Here is a 15979-nt window from a genome sequence, read left to right on the forward strand (position 1 = left end):
CACTGCTGCCAGGCCCTGGCGAGTATATAGAGATCCCCCCCAACACACCTCCTCCCGCTAGTTGTGTATAAAATCTGGGTCTGCAGTTCTTTGACCCCATCCTCATCACCAGGTATGCCTGTCAATGGCTAGTTTTTTTTTTTCCATATATTTACTTTTCTCTCTCTCTCTACCCCCTTCCCCATGTGTGCCTCTGCCCAACCCCCATGTGTGCCTCTCCATGCCCATTATCTGTCCCTTATCTAGCGTTCCCGCTAGGCTGATTTAGGGGGGTGCCGCGCCCTGCCCTATTTCTAAAGGGCAAAAAGCACCCTGCCCTCCGGCGCCCCACTGAAAACAGCCTGCAGGTGCCGCCCCCCACTTGCAGGTCGCAGTGTCCCACGGGTGGGGCACACTGCGGCGTAGCGGTCACCGCCAGGTAAATGGACGCCAGGCGCATGCACCCAGCATCCATTCACACTTACGGCAGCCCGGCATATCCAGAAGTGCCGGGCACACCCCCAAAAGTCACGAAGAGGGGATGAGTCTTAAAGACACGCCCCCTTTTCCTTGGCCATGCCCCCTTTTCTGGGGCACGCAGATGTGCCCTTTCTATAGGTCCAGCGCCCTGCCTAGAGTGAACAGTACTTTTTGAGCATCTGCCCATTTCCCCCTATCTGTGTGCCTCTGATCGGGGAGCGCTACTTGTTTCATTTATACTGGGCCCCACAAATTCTGATGCAACATAGTCTGCACGCACCGTGCCGCATCCTTGTAGCCTGGCAGCGTTGGACTTCTCCAGGTGGCTCAGACGCAGCCCGATCCTGGCGAGACCCTAGAGATGATGATGCATCGACATGACGTCACGTAGCTGCCTGCTGCCTCCCGCCACTAAGATGCAGTGCAATGAATTTGAATCCGTGTGTTTAATTTCATTTTTTTCCTGCCGGGGCAAATGTGTTTTTTTTTTTTGTAAGGGGGCCAATATGTGTTTTTTCTCCTATGGGTGCCAGGATAAAAAAAAAAAAAAAAAACACTATCGGGGCCAATATGTGTTTTTTTTTGTTCATGTGGGGATTAATGTGTTTGTTTTTTTCCTACCAGGGCCAATGTTATCTGCTACATGCTTCATGGGCTGTAGCTGCTAAGTTAGATTTACAGAAAACCTTCATTTTCTGACCCAGAACAGGTCAGGTAGGATCCCCTGGGACCAACATTTTTTTTAATTTATTTTTTTTGGCTCAGCGCGATCACTGATGTAGCTTACTATAAAAATAGAACAACTAGTTACATACATGCCGCAAACAAAGTAAGTAATGCAGAGAGAGAGAAAACAAGTAAAGCAGGATGTGAAGAGGTATCACAAACGCTGCCTTAGGTGCAGCCCTGCCGGAGTCTGCAAGCGCAGTTGGAGACCGAAGGGAAATCTAGATGTAAATGCAAAACAGGCAGTAGGGTAAAACAGAAAATAAATGCCACAATATGGATTGCGCGCCCAGGAGAGCCTACAGCAGGACTCTGCTTCGTGTACTGTATAACACTTGGCGCCATTATATGTGTGAGAGTGAGAAAAGCAGATGATCACACATCATGGAATATATAAATAGCTGACGCTTCCAGTCACTGCCAACAACTGCAGCCATATCCCTGTATAAACCGATTCCACAGCCCAAATAAAGCTCATGTAAAATAATCTCCTCTCCTACGATGCTATTAACCAGAGGCTGCAATAGTTTAAAAAGAGAGGGGGGGGGGGTGTACTTAGATTATTCTCGATAACAATACTTAATTTCTATTAATCTTTATAACATGGAACCAAGACATTTTAAAGTATCTTATATTTTTACTATTAGGTATCTAGTTTTTTGTTTTATATAATTATTTTTGTCTATGCATATATTTGGTCTAGAGCAGAGGTCCCTAAAACTCCGCTATTACAGTCCAGGTTTTAAGGATATCCATGCTTGAGCAGAGATGACTTAATTAGTACCTCAATTTGATTTAACAATCTGGGCTCAAGCGTGGATATTCTTAAAACCTGGACTGCAATGGCGGCGTTCGGGAGCCTCGGTTCTAGAGGATTTCTGGGTATCAGTGACGTAGTAACAGGGCTGTAACGGATCGGGTAGGGTAGTCAGTTAGATGCTACTCGATGGGGACACCATACAGGTTGTGACCCTGAGAGTGAGGGTCAAAAGTGACGGTGAAGTAGAAGTGTACTGGAGACTGGATTGACTAATGGTCAGAGACTAGGGCAGATGTGTCCACATAAACCTATCCTCATATCGTGCCAAATAGCCCCATTGGGTGCGCTGCAGAACTTGCAGCTTAAGCTTTCGCTATTCTACTTTTTTTTTTAAATATGCAATTTAATGGGCTATGCTAATCCAAAGTACTTAGGGCCTGATTCAGAGCCGGCCGCTCTGAATCAGGGCGTTTTTTTTTTTTTTTTGGTGCGGCCTCCGGGCCACCCACAGCTATTGCGAGCGGCCAGGTGATTCTCGCGATGGTCTCGACCATTGCGGCTTGCGACGAAACCCTTGAGGTAGGGGGTCTCGTTCCCGCAAGCACCAGTGAGCTTCTGGCTCTTAATAGAGCCGGAAGCTCACCACTGACATCACTCGTGATGTCAGCGGGGCCGCCCCCAAACGGCAGGCGTTCCGTCGGGAACGCCTCCTTTTGGCCAGCCACCCCCCCCTGCCCGCCTACAAAACGGTGCGAGCTGTCGATCAAAATCAACAGCCGCCCCCTTTTGGTGCAAGACCCGGAGCGACCGTCGCTAGCCAGGTCTCGCGCATGCGCACGTCGGAGCCGGCTCCGGCATGCGCATGCGTAGTGGCCAAACATCGACCCGCTATGCGCTCGCGAGCGGGTCTGAATCAGGCCCTTAGTACACTATTATCGAATTAAGACGCAAAATTCAGGGGAAAAAAAGCACGCAAAAAAAGGCAGAAAAACAAGAGATATGGTAAGAACTTACCTTTGTTATCTCTGTTTCTACGAAGTCCATAGGGTCCACAGGGTTGACCTTGGGGTATAGCTGGATCTGGATCCACGGGCACCACGCAGTTAAAGCTTTCAGCTGCTCCCAGGATGCACTTGGGTCCGTCCTCCTCTATACCCCGCCCCGGCCACAGGCACCTCAGTTGGTAAGCAGCTAAGGCCGGAGGAGGAGACTAAACAGAGAGAAGGAAGACTGGAACACACAAGAAACCATACTCACAGTAATGGGAGACGGAAAACCGGTGACCAGCCACACAGCCCATTTGAAGCCAGGTGCGTCAGGGCGGGCGCCCTGTGGACCCTATGGACTTCGTAGAAACAGAGATAACAAAGGTAAGTTCTTACCATATCTCTTGTTTTCTACTTCAGGGTCCATAGGGGGTCCACAGGGTTGACCTTGGGGATGTCCCAAAGCAGTTCAACTAAGGGCGGGGACGCTCCTGTGCTGAAAGGAGTACCCGGCGCCCAAAGGATGCATCCTGAGAGGCGAAGGTGTCAAACGCATAGAACCTCAAAAATGTTTGAATTGAAGACCAAGTAGCCGCCTTACACAGCTGAACAGCGGAGGCGCCACGTCTAGCAGCCCAAGAGGGACCCACAGAACGAGTGGAATGAGCCTTAACAGAGGCTGGCACAGGTAAACCCTCCTGCGCATAAGCCTCACAAATAACTGAACGAAGCCAACGGGCTAACGTTTGCTTGTTGGCAGGCCAACCCCTCTTGTGAAAACCGAAGAGGACAAACAAAGAATCCGACTTCCTAACCGAAGCAGTCCGGTCCACATAGATTCTAAGTGCCCGGACCACATCCAAGGAAGCCTCACCAGCAGAAAGATCAGGTGACTGAAAAGCTGGCACAACAAGTTCCTGATTAATGTGGAACTTTGAAACCACTTTGGGCAAAAACTCAGGACGCGTGCGGAGCACTGCCCTGTCCTGGTGAAAAATCAGAAAAGGAGGGCGACAGGAAAGCGCCCCCAATTCTGAAACCCTCCTGGCCGAAGCAATTGCCAGAAGAAAAATGGTCTTAAACGTCAGCCACTTGAGCTCCACCGACTCAAGCGGCTCAAAAGGAGGACCCTGCAAGACCCTCAGTACCACCGACAAGTCCCACGGAGCCACCGGAGGCACGAAGGGAGGCTGGTTCCTGAAGACACCTTGGAAAAAGGTGTAAACATCTGGCAGTGTAGCAATCCGTCGCTGAAACCACACGGACAAAGCAGACACATGAACCTTCAGAGAGGCCAGGCGTAAGCCGAGGTCCAAACCCGATTGAAGAAATTCCAAGATTCTGGAAACCCGGAACACCTGCGGATCATAGTTTCTGGATTCACACCACTGAAAATAAGTGCGCCACACCCTGTGGTAAATCCGCGCGGAAGCAGGCTTGCGTGCCCTAAGCATGGTACCAATCACTGAACTGGAGAAACCCCTAGACCTCAAGACGGCTGTCTCAAGAGCCACGCCGTCAAAGACAGCCGACCCAGATCCGGGTAAAGGCAGGGCCCCTGAGACAACAGGTCCCGACGCAGAGGAAGAAGGTACGGAGCGTCGATGGAGAGGCACCTCAGATCGGAGTACCAAGGACGTCTGGGCCACGCCGGAGCCACCAGCACGAGCGTGCCGCCGTCCTGCTTGAATTTCCGCAGAACCCGAGGAAGTAAGGATATCGGAGGAAACAGATACGCCAGGTGAAACGTCCATTTCACCGACAGAGCGTCTACCAGACAGGCGCCTGCGTCTCTTGTCCTTGACCCGTAAACGGGCAACTTGTGATTGTGACGGGAGGCCATCAAGTCCAGCTCCGGCAGCCCCCACCTGTCCACGAGTAGCTGAAACACCTCTGGGTGAAGCGACCATTCCCCGGGATGCACATCGTGACGGCTGAGGAAGTCCGCCTCCCAATTGAGGACTCCGGGAATGAAGACTGCCGAGATCGCTGGAACGTGACACTCCGCCCAAGCAAGAATGCGAGACACCTCCGACATTGCTGCCCGACTGCGAGTTCCCCCTTGGTGGTTGATGTACGCCACCGTGGTGGCGTTGTCGGACTGCACCTGAACCGCCCTTCCGTGAAGAGCGGGGCCGGACGACTGCAGGGCCCTGTACACAGCCCGCAGTTCCAGGATGTTGATGGGGAGAAGTGCTTCTTCCGCGGACCAACGACCCTGAAGCGATAATGAGCCGGTCACTGCCCCCCAACCCCGAAGACTGGCATCCGTCGTGAGCAGGACCCAGTCCGGGATCCAAAAGGGGCGCCCCTCGACCAGATGCACCGTCTGAAGCCACCAAGCCAAAGACTGCCGAACCTCCGCGGACAACACCAGCATCTGAGAGCGGATCCGGTGAGGTAACCCGTTCCATTCCGATAGAATCAGTCCCTGCAGGGGCCGGGAATGGAACTGGGCAAATTCCACCATGTCGAATGTCGACACCATGGACCCCAGAACTCTCATAGCTGAATGGACCGACAGGCGGCAACTGCTCAGGCAACTGTGTATCCGCAGCTGCAGGGAGGAGACCTTCTCTGGAGTCAGGAAAATCTGCTGCTGACGAGAATCCAGCAGGGCTCCCAAATGAAACATCCGCTGTGATGGAATCAGGGAGGACCTCTTCCAGTTTATCAACCACCCGTGTGCTTGAAGACAAGCAATGGTCAGGTGGAGATGTCGAAGAAGCACCTCCGGGGAGCTCGCCAGCAGCAGAAGATCGTCCAGGTACGGCAACAGACGTAGACCCTGACCCCGAAGGTGGGCAGCCATAACCGCCATCACCTTGGTGAACACCCTCGGAGCCGTGGAAAGGCCAAAAGGCAACGCCCGAAATTGGTAGTGATGGTTCAGGATAGCAAACCTCAGATACCGCTGATGTGCCGGTGCTATGGGCACATGGAGATAGGCGTCCTGGATATCGAGGGAGACCATATAATCCCCGGGTTCCATCGCCAGAATGATGGAACGTAACGTTTCCATCCTGAACCTGGGAACTCTGAGGTATCTGTTCAGAGACTTCAAATTCAGGATAGGGCGATGAGAACCATTGGGTTTCTGTACCAGAAACAGAGTAGAATAGTACCCCGTCCCGCGCTGAGACTGCGGAACGGGAACAATGACCCCTGCTTGTAGCAAGGATTCTATAGCTACCTGAATCTGACCAGCTTTGGTCTTGTCCAGAGAAGGACTCGTACAGAAAAACTGGTGGGGCGGCCTGAACCGAAAAGACAGGGCGTACCCCTGAGAGACTACTTCTCGAACCCAGGCATCCGTGGTGGTATTGTGCCAACACTGGGCGAATTGGAGAAGTCGGCCTCCCACTCTGGGGTCCCCCAGAGAGAGGCCCGTCCCATCAGGCAGCAGGCTTATCCTCCTGCTTGGAAGAAGGGCGCCGAGCACTCCATGCCTGCTTCTTGGGCTTGGGTGCGGCCTTGGTCGCCGAATGTCTCGGGAAGGACTGGCCCTTGGCCTTACCCTGAACCCGAAAGGACCGAAAGGCAGAGCTCCTCACTTTAGCCGGCGCAGAGGCCGAAGGGAGAAAAGCCGACTTGGACTTAGCCAAAGTATCCACTATTCTGTCCAAATCCGGACCAAATAGTAAATCACCATTAAAAGGCAAGGCCTCCAGACCCTTTTTTGAATCTGCATCAGCCCTCCAGGACCTCAGCCACAGGGAGCGCCGAGCAGACACCGCTGCAGCCGACACCCTAGAAGTGAGCAGGCTGGCATCCAAAGACGCTTCCCCAATATAGGAAGCTGCATCCCGCATCTGTCCCACTAACGCTCTCTGGATATCCGGAGCCTCATCAGGAAAGGTATCCTCCAAGGCATTGGCCCATGCCTCAATGGCTTTAGCCACCCAGGAGATAGCCATGGACGGGCGAGCCACCGCCCAGGAAAGAGAATAAATGGACTTTAAACAAGTCTCCACCTTCCTGTCCGTGGGATCCTTCAAAGAGGAGATAGACGGCAATGGCAGCGTCGCGCTTTTGATCAAGCGGGTAACGTGGGAATCCACCGCCGGCGGAGTTTCCCATTTCCTGCAATGAGCTTCAGGAAAAGGATAGTTCGCCGCCAACCTCTTCTGTGGATGGAACCTCTTACTAGGTAATTGCCAGGCCGCCGCCATATGATCCGATAATTGATCAGACAGGGGGAACACAGTTGAGGTCACCTTGGCCTTTTTAAAATTAGGAAACTTCGACCTAGGAGCCGGCGCATCATCCTCAACATGTAGGATAGCCCGCACCGCCCTAACTAAGGCTGGAACATTAATGGAGGACTTAGCTTCCACCTCCTGCCCCATGACATCAGAGTCAGAGTCCTCATGGATTTCTCCATCATCTGAGGACACTTCCGAGTCCGACAACTGCGCAGCTAGTGAACTCACAACCGGACGTTTAGACACCCTTGGTGGCACATCACCTTGCAACATGGACTGAAACGCCGAGGATGAAGCCGCCAGACTCTGTACGGAGCTGGATAGAACATCCACCCAAGGCGGAGGAGTCGTCGGAGCAAAACTCTGCAAAGGCACTACAGACTGACGCGTCCCTGGGGAGGACTGCACATACACAGGCAGTCCCGAGTAAGGACCCACAGTCTGGGCCCCGGGGGAAGACCGCAACATTTGTGGAACCCTCGGGGAATGGGGGATGGTGGGCTGCGGTAACGCCCTAGAAGGGACCGCTGATGGGACCGATAACCGGTCCGCAATAGACGCCAGCACCTGTGAAAACATCGCCCAAGGAGGGTCCTGTGATACAGGGGGTTTGGAGGGGCCCGGTACCAGCTGGCACCGCCCGCACAGACCATCCTGAGATAAGTCCTCCCCATCAACTCCAGCAGCACAGCGTCTGCAGGAAAATAGCACAGGAGCCACAGAGCGCTCAGTCTCCTCATCAGACATGATACCGTAAATCACAAGAAACAGGTATCACCAGAGGAATTACGGTTTTAACACCCGCGCACTCACCAGTATGCGACACAACAGCCCAGATATGGTACTGTGTAGCACACAACCGTATGTGACTGACCCCACAAATACGTGTTTTATATAAGTGAGGGTCTCAGAAAAACGCCCTTCCCCCACACACCTGCCGGGCCGTAGGAGAAGGAAAGGGATAGTTATAAGCTGACAGCAAGGAGAATAAGTCACAGACAGGCAGCACTAGCAATAGTCACATACAATGCAGAAAAGTTAGTACTCACTGCACCTTCCGCTACAATCAACCGCCCAGATTCAGTGTCTGGGAGGGCTATAGCGCTGTGTACACTGTCCTTTAGCAGGGGAGAGGTACACAGGGGGACCGGTCCACTTGATACCACCTGGGAGTCTGCGATGTGCCAGTAAAGATGGCCGCCGGAGACCTCAGAGGAGGAGTGGCCGAGAGATAAGAGCAGCTCAGCGACGCCAGACTCCTAGTTGAAAGGCGCGCTGAGCTGAGGGGAGGAGCCGCTAGACAGGGAAGGCTGCCTCCCCTGGCTAGCAATTAACCCCCGGGTTGCCGGTCCCGCTACCAGCCTGATACCCTGGTGGTCTAGCGGACACGCGGGGTATTCCTCAATTGAGGGGGAGCCCGCCGCCGCCGCTAGCGCCTCCGGTCTGTCCCCAGAGACCGGAGGCTCCTGACTGCATTGAAGTATCCGCGGGCCGCCGCACGCGGCGACCCGCGGCTTACCTGATCCCCGTCGCGTCCGGCAGCAGTCAAGGGAGTCCCCAGAGCCCGGCTAGTACAGGCTCTGGGGTCCCGCCGCGATCCCCAGAGCTGTACTGGCGTCGCGGCGCCAGCGGGGAGAAGGAGCGGCAGCGTGGACGTCCTAAAGGACAGTCTGATGCTGCCGCTCTAATAGTGTAAAAAAAGTAGAAAAAAATAAAAAATTTCTCTTTTAAAATAAAGCTTAGGGGCTGCTCCTGCAGCCCCACTGCGACAGGGTGACCCGACTCCGGCCGGGCACCAACTAAAACTGAGGTGCCTGTGGCCGGGGCAGGGTATAGAGGAGGACGGACCCAAGTGCATCCTGGGAGCAGCAAAGCTTTAACTGCGTGGTGCCCGTGGATCCAGATCCAGCTATACCCCAAGGTCAACCCTGTGGACCCCCTATGGACCCTGAAGTAGAAATAAGTATATCACTTTTTAGCTAAATTGTGCACTTTTTACATTTTAGGCCCTCATTCAGAGACGTACGCTGTTCCGATTATTATGCAGTGGAGTGATTATCAGAAAACTGCGTAAGCCCCCTCTGCGAACCCGCACTCATACCTTCAGGGATCGCAGTGTAATTGACAGGAAGGCGCTGTCTGGGGGGAGGAAACGGGGGAGTGGTGGGCAAAACGCAGAAAGTATTTATTATTCCCATTGTATTTTTAGTACAGGTTGGAGTCTCCCATATCCAAATATTCCGAAATACGGAATTTTTTTGGCATGATTGAGATAATTAAACATTTGATTTTTGATGGTTCAATTTACACAAACTTTGTCTAAGGCACAAACTATTAAAAATATTGTATAAAATTATCTTCAGGCTGTGTGTATAAGGTGTATATGAAACATAAATTAATTTCATTTCTGTACACAAACTTTGTTTGAGCCACAAAATTATTGAAAATATTGTATAAAAGTACCTGCAGGCTGTGTGTATAAGGTGTATATAGCACATAAATGCATTCTGTGTGTATATTTGGGTCCTATTCCCAAGATATTTCATTATGATATGCAATTATTCCAAAATACGGAATATTCCGTTATCCAAAATACCCCTGGTCCCAAGCATTTTGGATATGGGAGACTCAACCGGTATATATTATCCTTTCAATTAGTATACAATGTTTATTAAAACCAAAAAAAACAAACCGATGATTCAATTTATTGGTAAGACTTAGCCAGGTGCATGTTATTATAAAGCACTTTTCTGGTTGAATACCACTGTGAGGATATGAGATGTGTGGTAGAAATGTACTGGCAGCATCTCAGTCCTTGCAGAGATCAATTTACTTTTTAGTCCTTTTGTGTTCCCCTTCCCATCTCCTAGTGTATGTGTGATCATTCTCAGGACACACATTTCCATTACCATGAATATTATGTACTGTAATAATGTAAGTAATTGTAATGTTTAATACTGGATAAGCCTTGATGTTAGCCTGGACCATATGTCTGTGTTATTCGTAACCACTAGAGCAAGGTGACACCTCCCAGAACAATAGACTCTCTAAGTTAATTCCCACCTCCCCAGGGGACGCTCAGGATTTACTCCTCCTTCCATTTGCCTGTTTTGTGCCTCATGTGAATCTGGTAGACTGAACGGAACCATCCCAGCAGGTGTTCGTCAGGGAAGTAATACCCAGAGGAGGTAGGAGAAAGTGACAGCATAAGGGACTCGCACCAATCAGGAAACGGTGCAACCCCAATGGGTGGTCACAATATCGTGGGAAATTGGAAGATTTTAAAACATGTCACCGAAGGCAACTCCACATGTTAGTCGCTGACTTTGGCTAAGAGGCCTCACTCTGCCATGGTACTAGTGGAACGCATCACCAGTTCTGTGGATTTATACTTTGTAAATTCTGCAAGGACCTATACGCTATTCATTGCTGTGTGTTCTGTGATTAGCTTCTATTGTATGGGATCCTGGAAACAATTGTTTGGACCCTATCACTGCTGTGTGATCTCTGATAGTTTCTATGTGTGGGGTCCTGGAAGCGATTGAGTGGACATACGCTATTCACTGCTGTGTGATCAGTGATAGTTTCTACTGTGAGGACTGAGGGTCTCTAGCTATTTTGTGGAATTGTTCTGGGACATTATACTCTACTGGGACTGCCTCTGTCTGGACTGCTACCTGTTTATTGCCTGTTCTCTGTATTTACCCCTTGCCATTACATATTATCTGTTGCTGTGTGCTGTGGAAAAATAAACCATCACATTGGTTTCATCTGCTCGGTGTCTGGGTGATTGAGAGAACCCCGTATCCTCACAACCACGTTCCATGAAGCCGCTCTGTCCTCTGCATTAGGCCGACTTCCATCGCGGTGTAGTAAAGTTCCCGTGCCTCGAATTAAAAAGAGCAGTTTTCCCAACACAGTTTTAGCCTAATATACTGCTTTCAAGTGAACTCTAAGTCCAGAAATGCTACTGTATAGGCGCATGAACAATGAGGCGGATACCCTGTAACCTCCTCCTATCTAGCCTCCGTGTCTCCCATCTCTCTCCTCAGTGCTAATGCTCGGCTCATCTTCCCCTCCAAACGTTCTACATCTGCCTCCCCTACCTGCAAGCCCTACACTGGCTCCCCTTCCCCTTCAGAGCCTAATTCAAGCTTCTCACACTCACTTACAAAGCCCTCACCCAATTCTCTCCCATTTACATCTGACAATATCTCCCTTCACATTCCCACCCGCCCTCTTTGCTCTGCAAAATGAATGCTGCCTCTCCTGCCAACTGATCACCTCCTTCCACTCCGCACAATTTTGCCCGTGCAACTCCCTACCTCTGGAACTCTCTCCCTTTCCCCATCTGTCCACCTCTTTACAAAATTTCAAATGGGCTCTCCATACCCACTTTTTCATCTAAGCCATCCATCTCTCATCCTAATCCTTTGTCCCATCCTCACTGTCTACCCCATCTGTGTCTCCCCTGTCTGTCTGCCCCTCCCCTATAGAATGTAAGCTCTCACGAGCAAGGCCCTCTTCCTCCATGTGCTTACTATTATTCATGGCACCTAACCCTTGACTTCTGCCACCCTGCTACTTATTTGAGTGTTATGACCACTGTTGCAGCAATGTTTATATACCATGTACTTGTCCTACAATATCTTGTACTGTAAGTCACTGTTCTTTTGTTCTGCTCAATTGTTTATGTACTTTGTTAGGTGCTGTGGAACCTTTGTGGCGCCATATAAATAAACGACAACAATAATAATTGACAGTTGGAGGAGAGATTTGTCTGCAGGGTCTCTATTACAGCCTCACCCACACCTTATGGCGAGTGATCATAGAGAAAGGCACAGTGTACTCTGGCTGGCCACAAGTAAAAGTGGGATGAAATCATAGGAACCCATGACTGACTTCGCCTTTGTGTGGCCCGACAAGGCAGCAACGAGACTGACCGTTGTCATATGGTCTCTTCCTATCACACCACGTCTTCTGTACCAGATGGATGGAAATCTCACTTCTATTCTGTGCTGCTGATAAATGTTTAGACGCTTTGATCGTCTACATCGCGCCAACAAGCTGGAGGCGACAGAGCTGAAATTCTCTGCGCTGCTGTTATGTCAAAGTATCCATATTATAAAATGGGGGGGCGATGTGCGTAACGTAGCACAGGCCACAGATGCCGGGCGGCACTTACCGATAACGATGCACGAAGACGCCTTTAAACAAACTATTCATCATGTTACCGATCTCCTCCAAATGTGAACGGATCTGTGTACAGAATATAAAAATAGTTTATGTTACATTTTATAATATCTGAGTGGGGTGAACACTTACATACATACATGCTGGGAAACCAGGGCATTACAGATAAATCCTGTTCCGAGTCCAAAAGGGGACGCAGACATTACCATTGAGTTTAAGCACCACCCACTGGTGGGAGGGCACACAGATCTAATCATTCACCTTAGCCCCTCCCACTACGTGCAGGGTTCATTTACATATAGCAGCAAAACGAGGGAAAACAGAACCAGCAGAGGCTATTATAGAGCTTTTCGCTAGCAATCAGTGGCGGATCTCACCTAGGGGCTATGAGGCTGCAGCCCCCCCCCCCCCCAGTAAAATCCTCCACTGTTCAGTGAGCCAGTGCAGACCATGACTGCACTGGCTCCACTGTGACTGGAGGTGGCTTCCTATTGGAAGCGCCACCTGCCAGTCAAGCTGAAGACAGGAGGAGTCTCCTCCCCCTGGGATTGCCAGCCCGGGCTGCGATCAGCAGAGAGCGGCTTCCAGTGGAAGCCGCTGCTCTGCCTTTCGGGCAGCCCTACAGGGCTTCTCGGGGCTGCAAACAATGCAGGTAAGAGGGCAGGAGCCGCTGCTGCTCATAATGCAAAACCCACTCGGGTCTGACCGCCAGCCAGGGCTGGATTATTCACAAAACAGTATAGGTGCCCGCCAAAGCCAGGTGGACCCCAGTTGCCCCCTCCCCCCCCGCCTTCTAATACTAAGCCCCTCCTCCACCCGCAGAATTGCCAGCAACATTGCAATCAGTCATTGGACATGCAGCACAGGGACGGCTCATCCAATGGCAGAAGGTGGAGGAGGAGAGTGCGCTCTCCCGCCTTTCTGTGCCTGCTCTGCATGGTGAGTGGGGGAGACCCTAAATTAAAAGATACTTTGGGGACGACAGATGTGTGCACATCTGATGGGCATATAAGGGGAATGTAGGGGGAGCATACGGGTGGGAGGTCCAAGAGGCGTGGCACAGCACAGCAAGATTAGTGGCACGGGAGTGTGTATGAGATTTCGTCATCGTCGCCCCACACCCGCTGTGAACCAGTTTCCCCGACTATGTGAAGTAGGGGGAAGGGCTACGATGATGCCATTTGCGCCAACCCGGGCAGCCCACTTCACTCGGGAAGTGAGCGACAGCTATCTAAGGATGCCACCCAAAATTTGGGGATTCTCCTGGACGTTCTGGGACATGATGGGGGGGGGGGGGTGTATGCGGACATCAGACTGACATTTAAAAGGGCATTCAGGGCATCTGATGGGAAAAATTAAGAGTTATGGTAAAACTTACCTTTGTTGACTCTTTTTCTTTGATGTCCTGAGGGTCCACAGGGAGACCTTGGGGCAGTTAAAGCTTTCAGCTCCCAGGATGCATCGGTCCATCCCCCTATACCCCGCCCCCGAGCCAGAGGCACCTCAGTTCGTGACAAGCCAAAGGCCGGAGGAGGAGAAGAGAGAAGGAAGACTGGTACACAAAAGAATCACTCTCAAGGAGACGGGAAACCGGTGACCAGGAAACCTAGCCCATGTGAAGTCAGGGGCGTCAGGGCGGGTGCCCTATGGACGCTATGGACTTTGAAGAAAGAGTTAACAAAGGTAAGTTTTACCATAACTCAATTTTCTTCTTCAGGGTCCATAGGGATCCACATGGAGACCTTGGGGATGTCCCAAAGCAATTATTCAAGGGAGGGGACGCTCCTGAGCTGAGAGGAGAATCTGGCGTCCAAATGAAGCATCCTGAGAGGCAAATGTATCGAAGGTGTGTACAGAAGACCACATGGCCGCCTTACAAAGCTGTTAAGCTGAGACGCCACAGCGAGCTGCCCTCGAGGGACCCACAGAGTGAATAGAATGAGCAGTAACAGCAGCCGGTACAGGAAGATCTGCCTGCGTGTAAGCTTGTGAGATAGTCATGCGAAGTCATCTAGCCAATGTCTGTTTGTTGGCTGGCCAACTCTTTTTGTGAAATCCATAGAGCACGAATAAGGAGTATGATTTTCGAAGAGAATTGGTGCGGTCCACGTAGACCCTGAGGGCACGGCCACATCCAAGGAGGCCTCACCTGCCGATAGGTCTGGTGATTGAAAGGCCGAGACTACAAATTTCCTCATTAATATGGAATAGAGTAACAACTTTTGGAAGGAAACCGAGTCCGAAGCACAGCCTGTCCTGATGGAATATCAGAAATGGGGAGCGACAGGAGAGCGCCCCTAAATCTGGCACCCTTCTGGCGGATGCCATAGTCAGAAGAAAAAGAGTCTTCGCTGTGAGCCACTTCAGTTCCACGAACAGGGTACGGAGAACTACTGACAAATCCTATGGAGCCACTGGAGGGACAAAAGGAGGTTGTATACGGAGGACACCCTGGAGGAAGGTGTGGACATCTGGTAGTGGAGCAAGTCTACGTTGAACCAAAATGGATAGAGCAGAGACATGCACTTTCAGTGAGAGGCAAAGCGGAGTCCAAGGTTGAAGGAAGGCCAGGACTGGAAATCCTAAACACTTGAGGGTCGTAGATCCTGGTATGACATCACTGGAAATAGGTATGCCACACTCTGTGGTAGATCCAAGGCTGGCTTACGCGCTCTGAGCATAGTTTTGACCACAGAACTAGAGCATCCTTTGGACGTCTCAAGAGGCAAGGACCCCGAGAAAACAGGTATGGCAGCAGGAACAGAGTGTCGATGGAGAGACTCGGAAAAACTGAGTACCAATGATGTCTGTGCCAAGCTGGAGCTACCAGCAGGACAGTGCCTCAGTCTTATTTGAACTTTGAGGAAGAAGGGAGACTGGAGGGAATAGGTACGCAAACTGGGAGGTCCACTTCACTGACAATGCATCTACGAAGGTTGCCTCGGCATCCCTTGTTCTGGACTCGTACACCCCGTTTGTGATTGTATCAGGAGGCCATGAGGTCCACCTCTGGAAGGCCCCATCTGCTCACTAGGAGTGGAAAAACCACTGGGTGAATAGACCATTCCCCGGTATGCACGTCGTGACGGCTGAGGAAGTCTGCTTCCCAATTGAGAACTCCCAGAATGAACACCGCAGAGATGGCCAGTAGGTGACCCTCGGCCCATGTCACAATGCGGGACACTTCTGTCATTGCTGCCCGACTTCGAGTGCCTCCTTGACGATTGATGTAAGCTACTGTTGTGGCATTGTCCTTGGCCAGTATGAGGGCCCTGTAGACAGCTCAAAGTTCCAATATGTTGATTGGAGGGTTGATTTGACCGATGTCCAATGGCCCTGAAAGGAGAGCAGACCGGTCACTGCGCCCCAGCCCCAAAGACTGGCGTCCATTGTTAAGAGTACCCAGTCCGGGACCCAAAAGGAGCGACCCTTTGTTAGATGAGATGTCTGTAGCCACCAAGATCGGGACAGACGCACCTCTGGAGAGAGCATCATCTGAGCTTTTAACCTGTTCCACATGGAGAGGATCAGCCTTTGTAAAGGGCGTGGAGTGGAACGGAGCATACTCACCATATCGAAGGTGGACACTATGGATCCCAGAACCTGCATTGCTGAGTAGATTGACACTCGGCGACGGTGGAGGAATCTGT

The 15979-nt window shown here is 51.2% G+C and overlaps 1 protein-coding gene across 4 annotated transcripts in view; it reads right to left on the bottom strand.

The window, feature by feature from the left end:
- Positions 1 to 15979, bottom strand: part of STAG3 (STAG3 cohesin complex component) — a 183949-nt gene that overhangs the window by 132426 nt on the left and 35544 nt on the right. For all 4 annotated transcript variants that reach the window (XM_088446139.1, XM_088446141.1, XM_088446137.1 and 1 more), the window contains exon 9: positions 12322 to 12395. In XM_088446139.1, the coding sequence (XP_088302265.1) occupies positions 12322 to 12395 (74 nt within the window). The remainder of the gene's footprint in view (positions 1 to 12321; positions 12396 to 15979) is intronic.

The sequence above is a fragment of the Taudactylus pleione genome, unplaced genomic scaffold, assembly GCF_031769625.1.
Source record: "Taudactylus pleione unplaced genomic scaffold, aTauple2 ptg000393l, whole genome shotgun sequence".
Lineage (NCBI taxonomy): Eukaryota > Metazoa > Chordata > Amphibia > Anura > Myobatrachidae > Taudactylus > Taudactylus pleione.